This window comes from Equus quagga, chromosome 12, assembly GCF_021613505.1.
Source record: "Equus quagga isolate Etosha38 chromosome 12, UCLA_HA_Equagga_1.0, whole genome shotgun sequence".
Classification (NCBI taxonomy): Eukaryota; Metazoa; Chordata; class Mammalia; order Perissodactyla; family Equidae; genus Equus; species Equus quagga.
In genome coordinates this window covers 106,596,912-106,606,447 of record NC_060278.1, presented here as the reverse complement: position 1 = coordinate 106,606,447, position 9,536 = coordinate 106,596,912, and the positions used below count along the sequence as shown (strand labels likewise).

The 9,536-nt window shown below is 51.6% G+C and overlaps 1 protein-coding gene across 1 annotated transcript in view; it reads left to right on the top strand.

The window, feature by feature from the left end:
• The window catches only part of ANKRD60 (ankyrin repeat domain 60), a 10,457-nt gene extending 1,155 nt beyond the window's left edge, over positions 1–9,302 (top strand). The window contains exons 3-6 of the mRNA XM_046678057.1: positions 8–370; positions 4,916–5,046; positions 6,610–6,775; positions 9,001–9,302. Coding sequence (XP_046534013.1) covers positions 8–370; positions 4,916–5,046; positions 6,610–6,775; positions 9,001–9,302 — 962 coding nt within the window. The remainder of the gene's footprint in view (positions 1–7; positions 371–4,915; positions 5,047–6,609; positions 6,776–9,000) is intronic.
• Positions 9,303–9,536: the final 234 nt, after the last annotated feature.

Below are 9,536 nucleotides of genomic sequence, written 5' to 3'. Positions count from 1 at the left end.
CCCCCAGTCTCTGACCCGGGCGGCGGCGGAGCGCGGGCGGCGGGGTCGGCTGGGGGCGCCCCTCGCCGCGACCCCGCTGCGGGCCGGCGAGGCAGGCGGGCGGCGAGCTCGGCGGGCCCGCAGCCCCTCCCCGCGCAGCCCTCGGGCCGCCCCCGCGGCGGCAGCCGTGGCGGGGACCCGCAGGCCGTGAGCCTGGCGCTCGACTTGACCCCAGACGTCTTCACCATGAGGGTGCTGCTGGAGGAGACCGGGGAGGTGTTCCGAGTGACCAACTGCCGCAGCGACATGACCGTGCGGGAGCTCAAAGAGGAGCTGGACCTGATGGTCGGCATCCCTTTCAACCTCCAGCGGCTCCAGTACCTGGACCAAGGTGGCCCCTGCCCGATCCCTTCCCTCGACTCGTGTCCTCTCTCGACCCTGGGCACCCAGTCTCCTTCTGAGCCTGCAGTCCCCAAAGGGAAGCCTACCTACATGAGGACCCCCAGATGTCAAAACAAACCCCAACCCCCTGGAAACCCCAGACGGAAAAGCAAAACCTGGCCAGCTAGGGACTTCCCAAGCCCAGACAAACGGGATTCACATTAGACCTCAAATCTCAAGGCAAACCCTGTCCACAGGAAGACCCTAACCCTCAAACAAACTCTGCCTGTGTCAGGGCTACAATCCCAAAGCAAGGTGTCTGCTCAGACCTGAGCAAATCCTGTCCACGTCAGGACCTCAAACCCCAAAGCAGACACTGTCACAGCAGGACCCCTCGGGCCCAGACCCTCAAGCTCCCAAGTCCCAAAGCCAACAGTGTCCACACAGGACCACAAGCCTGAGGCAAAGCCTATCTATCCTCAGCGGGACCCCGCAACCCTGGGCAAACTTGCTCGCATCTAGACCCCAAACTCCAACACACTTCCCAGTGCTGGACTTGTGGACACCAGAACCCCCAATCCTCCAGCCACCCGTGTCCACATAAGGATGCCAAAGCCCCAAACAAACTCAGCCCACCTCAGGACCCCAAAATCCAGAACAAACCTGCCCAAGACTGAACCCCAAGTCTCTAAGGTAACCATGACTACCTCTGAACCCTGAATCCTCCAGCAGCTGTGTTCACGCAGGGGCGCTAAAGCCTGAAACGAACTCTGCCCACCCAGGACCCTATATCTCTATACAAACCATGCCCACAATTGAACCTCAAATAAAGTCCCAAGCCACCACTGCCCACGACAGAAACCTGAATCCCAGAGCAGACTCTGCCCAGATCATGAGCCTGAATCCCAGAACAGACACGCCCCATTCTGAGCCCCCAGTCTCTAACCACTTGTGCATCTGAACCCCAATCCATCAGCCATTTCTGTCTATGTAAGGATGCCAGAGCCCAAAGTGAACTCTTCCCACATCTGGACCCCAAAATTCAAAGCCTACATCTGAAAGCCAGTTGCCAAGTTCACCATGATTATACCAGAACCCCAGTCCCAAGCAAAGTGTCCTCAGAAGGGCTCCAAAGCATGAGACAAACCCTGTCCACAATAGGACCCCAAAACTCAAGTCCAGTCTACCCATATCTGAACCCCAATCTCCATGGCAACTATGTCTACATCAGCTCTCCAAGGTTTAAGGCAACCATGTCTGTGCAAGGAAGCCAAAGTTTAAAACAAGCCTTGCCTACATGAGGATCCCAAAATTCAAAGCAAACTCTGCTTGTATTTGAAACCCAGATCCTTTAGCCAACCTAATACACCCCAGAACCCCAAATTCTGGACCAAACCCTGCCTATATCAGGACCCCAAATCTCAGGACAGAGCCTGTTGCCATTAAGACCCCCAAATCCCAGGGCAGACCTGTCCGATTCCTTACTCCCTGTTGCCACGCTACCCAGAACTATGTCAGAACCCCAAATCCCAAAACAAGTCCTGCCCATGCAAGGACTCCACATCCTAGAACAGACCCTTTCCATACCAGGACCCCCAAATGGAAAGCAAACCTTGCCTTCATCAGAACCCCACTTCCAGAGCGAACTCTGCCCGCGGCAGGACCTCACATCCCAAAGCAAACGCTATCCACATTTGAACCCCGAATATTGGCACTAACCCAGTCTGTATCAGAACCCAGAATCTCAAGCTGTGTCCTTGTCCACATCAGGAGCTCAAAGTGAGCCCAGCTGGAATTAGAACCCAGCACTGAAAGCTCCCTGTGGCTAAATCAGGACCTGAAGTCCCCCTCCCCAGACAAAGCCGACATGGGAGGCACCGGGGGAGGGCGAGGACCCCAGAGCCCAGTCTCTGCTTCCATCAGTCTCCTTCCCCCAGCCTGAGGACCTGCTGTCCCTGTCCCGCTTCCTGCAATAGTTAGGATACGAGAACAGGATCAAAGACCATCATCTCCCCACCTGGGTGAAATCAGTGCAAAAACACTTCAAGAAAAGGAAGATAGGAGAACTCTCTGGGCTGCTGCACAGAGAACGTGAAGAGCGAGCTTGCAGAGACACTGCAGTCGTACTTCAGGGGCCGGGCACGATGGAAGCAGAGCGAGCGCGGAGAGAGCAGCCTGTCTCCACCCGCTCTGCTCTCCCAGGCGCTGCCCTTCCGGGGCTCAGTATCCTGATCTGGAAAGCAGAGCCTTTGAGCTCTAGAATGCTCAATGCCGTTCCCCCTATCGGCAGAAATGGCTCGGGAAACTCAAACTGTCTATGGAGGGCCAAAAGACCGTCCTTTGCTCCTTGGAAATGGGTTGGGCGTGTTTCATGACGTATTTATTTTGCTATGAAAGTATCTGGAAGATGCTTTGCGGCATTTTCGAGGCTTTATTTGGAAAGAAATGTATCTCGAACTCAGTCTGTTTTAACGTGCTAAAAACGAGGCGAGCTATTGAGGGACTTTGTAAGGACTCCAGGACAAGTAATTCAGAAATTACATATCCTGAGCTGCCAATGTCTGGCACACCAAAACCTCCTGCTAATTTATTTTTGCTGATGAGCTATGCTCAGCAATAAATTCAAGAAAGCTAAGAGGGAATGAAAGAGATGGAGGGACTGAACACTGATGTCACAGTCCCATCGCTCAGCAGCACTTAGAGACTGTGGAAGCTTGACCTCGCCTGTGTTGGCACTCCTTACTGTTGGCAGCACACGAGAAAGAGAGAAGGTTGTTAGAAGACGTTGGGGCTTCTGCCTATAAATAATCCGCTGACATTTCCTTCTCCACCTCAAAGGTTGCCCGGGAGGATCAAATGAGATAATGTGTGTGAAAACCTTGAGAGACGCAGATCCAAGAGGGCTGAGCGAATTCATGGATGAGGGGCGCCCTTACACGTCTGTTGTCGACTCTAATAATTTATTTCGCTGGTGATAATTAGTATTTGTCTGAGCCGAAGGCAGTCGCTGCCTGCCTGTGCAAAGAGAATGGGCTCTGGGTTCTGGGTGGGCTGTACAGCACGTGCGAATCGCGCTCCATCTGTCTCAGGGAGACGCAGCTTTACTCAATTTTTTCAAAGTTGTTAGGAAGTCGAGTTGTTTTACTTAGACTAATTACTGATTATCCTCTGTGTGAGAGCCACAAATAAGACCCTAATTAACAGATTTGCTAATCGCTCTTCCTTGTTTACACCATCCAGAGTTTCTGGTAAGCAAAGGGTGTCAACAGAGCTGAGAGTGACAGGCGCGCGGCGCCGGAGGGAAGGCAGGTCTGGTGGGAGTCTCGGCTTTGCCACTTACCTGCCTGGCGAGCCCCGCTCTGCTCGTCAGCAATTGGAGACAACAAACCTAGCTTGTCATGAGGATTAAAGAATGTAGGTGCTTAGTACAGGCACTTAGGAATCACTTGATCATGAAACCGAGAAACTCACGAATTCCACTCAGAATAAATGATAATCCAACTGAGGCAGAGTGGAGACTTTGCATCCGGGGCACTGCTTGTGGAGAAGGCAAGTCATTCTGTTACTCTTAAGCAAGATGGTAGGTGGCCATGTAAGAAAATGTGTGTGTCTTCAAAAAGGTAAGCTAAATACAACTCCACTTTTTTAAGATGTTCTAGAATCCTCTTCTAATTCTCATGGTCTTCCCCAAAGAGTCTGAATTCACGAGGTGTGAGTAGATCCACCCCCTACTCTTTCATACGAGCAAAGGGCTGTTGTGGGTGCTGACAAGGACAAAGGAGTTCTGACATCCCAAATCCAAATTATGGCAAATGTCAGCATTATGATTCTTAGGCTACTGTAGATTCCCAACTAGGGCAATATGGTCCCCCAGGGGCATCTGGGAACATGTGGAGACATTTTTGATGGTCACAAGGAGGTGAGTGTGCTACTGGCATCTGGTGGGTAGAGACCAGGGATGCTGCTAAACACCCTGCAGTGCACAGGGCCGAGACAGCCCCCACAACAGAGAGTGCTCCAGTCCGAAATGGCACTAGGGCCGAGACTGGGAAACGCTGCCATAGACTGTAATTTGAAAGATCCAACAGATTTTTATCGTTGTTAGCTCTTTAGCCAACCGATGACAATGTTAACCAGCGTTAGTATTTGAGTTGAATGTCTACGACTTGCGTAACTATGTTGTGCTGTGTCTGTGAGATATAGTTACTTCAAGTTTAAGCAATTCTATTTGCAGAGTTTGCCTCATAAAATGATTTTACTGACTCATGTGGTTTTTTTTTTTTGCAATAGGACAAGTTATAATTACAAAATTTTATAAATTATTGCCTTTTTTGTTTGTTTGTTTGGCTTCTATTTGAGCTGAGCCAAATTAACTTTCTAAAAAGCATTAACGACCACAAACAGACTCACCCAGAGTCACCAAATGAGATTAGTGCTCAAGGTTCTAACATTATCTTTGTGGTACCCAAGGTCAGGGAATCTCTTAACTTAACCAATGGATGGTTTATCTTTAATATCCAATTTTTTTCTTTAAAGAAAAAATTGTTCCCCGTAGGAGTTTTGATGGATGACGCGACGCTGAAGTTCCATGATGTGGTTCCTGGTGGAATTATTTCATTATGTGTCTGGCATTATGATGGATGGACCGAGCTGGTCATGGCGGCTGTGGAAGGGGATCCCAGTAAGGTGTTTTCATGCTTCTTTAAATGGATATTATATTTCATGAAGCAACTGTAAATTGTGTGTGCGTGGGGAAAATCACTTTGTCTCGAATGTGGATATTTGAGTAAAAGTTTCAGAATAGGGAAGAAAGGTGACAAGGACTGGTGTCATAATGCTCCAGTATCAGTGCGGTGTTTCCATTCGGGTCTGTGATTTCACTGGGCTCACTTATCTGTTATTTATAACTCAATCGCCCCCCTCGGAAGGAACCCGGGCAGTGTATTTTCTATTCACGTATACATTTGGTAAAATTGAAAACCTGATTTAACAGTGAGGGAGGAACTCCAGATGACTTGGAAACGCTCGGCCCAGAGCATTTGATGGCACAAAACTGCTAATGGGGGTCTGTCCCCACCCCGAGGAGGGAGAGATCATGCCCTGCTCAGATACGCAGCAGGTGCCTACTGTTCTCTGGGCCCTGTGCTTCGCTCTCAGCTGGGCTCTGGGGTGGGCGGTGGGGGAAGGAGGAGGAAATCAGGATGTGTACCCCACAGGGAAGATGAATCACTCAGACACAGGGGGCAAGTGTGTGTTCTTTCTAGAAAATAAATTTGGATGAAAAGCTATGAGCTTGTGGAGAAGAGGAGACGGTTTACTTTCAGCTGGGAAAGGAGTCTGGGAAGGCCAGGTGCAGGAGGGGTGTGGGATCAGGCCTGGGAAGGGGGCGTGGGCTCTGGGGAGGTAGGGCCAGGACTGTAGGAACTGCCCTGCTTGCCGGGAGCGTGTGAACACCTTAGAAGGAAGGGCGGGGCCCTTCGCAGCTGTTTGCACACCCCTCCAGCTCCTTCCCTGCGTTTCTCCCCCCAGCCTTCCCTTCCCCCCCTCTGCCACCAACGATTGGGTCTGTGCCTGGGTTTTCTGGCTCTTCCTCTGGACGTGGGGTCATTCCCTCCTGTGTTGAGTCAGCGTTGCCATCACCCCTATCTCCCCGACACCCCACACCGAATGCCCAGCATGTGGACAGAGCGCCTCCTGTTGGAGCCCGTAGTCTTCCTCCCTTCCTTGTCCTCAGCACCTCAGTTCACCACGAGATGATTGTATGATGGGGCCATTATTCATCCACGAGTTCAGAGTATTCCAAAAGGGAACAGAGACAATGGGCCCGCAAATAGACCGGAAGACCAGAATTCATCAAGTGTCCAGAGAAATCTGCTCCCCTCCGGGGAAGCCATTTCATGTTGGCTGGTGTCTTCCTTAATGGCCTCAACCGCCTCTCTCTGGACACCCAGAAAAGCTATTGTCTCTCTCTAAAACATCGACAGGAAGAATTTCCTGCCTCCCGAGCCTGCCTGGTGGTAAATTCGTATTTCCTGGATATGTATAGAGACTTAAACAATGTCCTCCCCTGGGCGTTTTCCAACTTCTCGGTAAGGTTTGCCCCTCTCTGTCCCCATCACAAGCCCTCACTTGGCATTTGAGCAAACCTAAGCCCTAAGTGTCCAGTCACCACCCCCCCACCACCAGGCAGGTGCATCTGCTTCTGAAATAACTCAGACCCACGGTGCGTAACTCTGTTGTCTTGCCCAGCTCTCTTGCCTTGGCCTTGCTGAAGATTCTTTCTACCAAACTGCAAATTCACGGCGTTTCAACGACAAGCAGTGGAAGAAATGGACATCTCAGAGGGCGTTCGTGGCCTTGTATATTACCTCACACAGAGGTCACTTGGATGCTGTGCAGTACCTTCTAGAACACGGTAATTCTGATAGACAGCTGAGTATGTTCGAGAGTTGGGGTCCCTGGCAGAGAGGGCGGACAGGTGGCTTGGGCTCTGGTCCTTTCAACAATGGTTTCCCGGACCCACGCCTTGTCAACTACCCATCATGGGCCCCGTCAGGCCACTCCATCCCTGTCTGAGGTGTCCTAGGATGCGCTAATCAGAGGCTGTGTGCCCTCTCTTGGCCAGTCTCCCGATTCTTTTTCTTGTGGGGAGATGGAACTTTGAGGACACCAAGGCGCAGGAGCAGCCAGAAAAGGGCTTCCTGGCGTGCTATGTCCACCCAGACACGCTGCTGTGCCCTTTCTGCCCCCTTGAAGTTGGGTTTCTGCAGTGGTCCGAGGCGTCTGGCCCCAGCCGGCCTTGTGCTCTTGGCGGTCTGCAGGCTGGCCCGCCTCCTTTCCCCAAGACTTTGAGTCATTTCCCGCACAGGAGACGCTCCCCCAAACCATCTTTCATCTCTCCTGCAGCAAAGGGCAGGTGGCTCCCCCTCTCTGTTGACAGAAAGAGAGGCCGTCGCCTACGTTGTCTCCGAATAAAGGGGCTTTGCATGCGATTCCATGGGCGTGCACTTGATCTTCCCTGGACGCAGGATATTTTTGGGAAAAGAGGCCCACTGATTGAGGTATAGATCATTCAAGAACAATAGACAATGGTTGCAGACAGCCCGGGCCACCGGCTTCCTTGGGAAAAGGAAGACCGTGTGACGTGGTATTTGATCAATGGTTCGAGGCTCGGAAGGGGGCCTCATCCGAGGGTCTCCCGTATCAACCTGTCTCCGAATTAGACCCTTTTCTTTCCTGCCCGCGGCCTGACCCCAGCCTCTCTCTGCTCAGGCTTTGCTTTGTCCCGGCTTCCACTGACTGAGGTGGGAAACACCGCAAATGTTGGGGTAGCTTGTGGGCCGCGTGTTGGGGACGGGGGAGGTCCCTCGCCTGTGGCCTCCTCCTGCCTCCACTACTTTCTGCACTTTGCCTGTTGCAAGATGAAATACGGGCTTTCACAGCCAGCAGTCCTTTAAGCTCATAAAAACTCATTTTCACTCTGATGGAACTGTGTTGTATTTGAAAGCACCAGTTAAAAAATTACAGCCAGCTTTGCAAACTTTTCTGTCCTCTACAGACAGCCGCTGTGGAGAGGCGCCGTGGCCGAGGCTGGGCGTTATGAGAACCTATTTAAAACTTTACCTCACCGACCAGCCATAGCTCATAAAAGCTGGCAACCGAAATGTCAGCTGCTTGTAATTGAATTGCCTTGTTTTCTGTGTCATGATATTTGTTACCCAGAATTTGATTCAATTCAACAAGTCCATATTGGACACCTGTCATTAGCCCATCCATCTGCGGGAGGCAGTGAGGAATTCAATCGAAGCGAAATCTGTCCATGAGTCAGGCCGCCCGTCGTCTGTCATTTCCCGAGTGTCTGTCTTCCCCAGGCATTGCACTACGTGCTGGGGATGAAAACAAGAGCGATCAAAACAAGCATGTTTTCTGCCCTCATGGTGTTTATGAAGGGAAGTCAGCAAATTATTACAAATAATTAATTCCACAGTCAGTCGTGCATAGCATGTTCTGAAGACGTAGAATGTCTGCTAAGCATATACGGGGGGGGAGTTGTGGGGAGAGGGTGCTGAGGAAGGTTTTCCTGAGAAAGTGGATGAAACCTAAAGAAGGATTGAGTTAGCCCAGAAAAAATAAAGGCTGAGAGTGTTGTTAGGCAAAGGAACAGCATGTGCAATGGGCCTGGGGCAGGCTGAGGGAGCAGGGCATATTTAAGGGATAAAGATGGGAGCCTGGTCTGACTGGAGCATGGCGGGAGGGGAGACAGAACATTGGGGGGTAATGTTGGAGTGATAAGGGGGGAGGTGGGGTGAGATAAGGCAGTAAAGACCTAGAACACCACCCCAAGGGCAATGGATGTCAGCAAGGGGATTTGAGCTGGAAAATGATATGGGCATTTGGGAAAGGTCACTGGCTGCCATGAGAGGAGAAGACTGGACGGCAGGCAGTGCTGGATGCTGGGGGAATGTGCCAGTGCCCCCTCCCTCACCCTTGGGGCTGTGGTGGGGAGCAGTCATTAGCTCTCCCAAGTGTTCCTTCCACAGCCTCAGCCCCTCTCGTGCATCTCTCCTTGAATGTGTTTCTGAAGGTGTGGCTCATTGCCAGGAGGGTGGTCCTCCCTCAGCCAACTCTCTTATTTCCCAGGAGCCAACTGTCTCAGCAAATCCCCTGTAGGCAGGACACCCCTACACGTGGCTGCAGCCATGGGCCGGTCTGACTGTATTGACCTCCTGCTCAACTATGGGGCCCACATCAACGACAAAGATGCCAAGGGGGAGACCCCCATGACCATCGCCCGCCGCCTGAACCGCGTGCACAGCGAGCGACGGATGTTCCTCTGCTACTGGAAGACAAAGTCAGGGACCACGGACACGATGGACATGATCATGAACAAGGTTTTCCAGAGAGTCAAGGCTGGATTTGGCTCCAAGAAGAACAAAACTTAGCTACCCCAGGAAAGTTTGCACGTCAAAGCAGACGTGGGTAACTTTACAGAGTGCCAGTCCACGGTGGCCCTCGGTGAGCGGGAAGGCAGGAAAACATGGCAATTAATCTGAGTCCGATACTGAATTATCTGTCCTGTTTGCAAATGATTTGGGGAAGGTGTTGATGGAAGTCGGTGAGTTTGTGTTCATTTCGTGATCCATTACGGACCTAACAGGCTGGGATGCCAGCCTTTA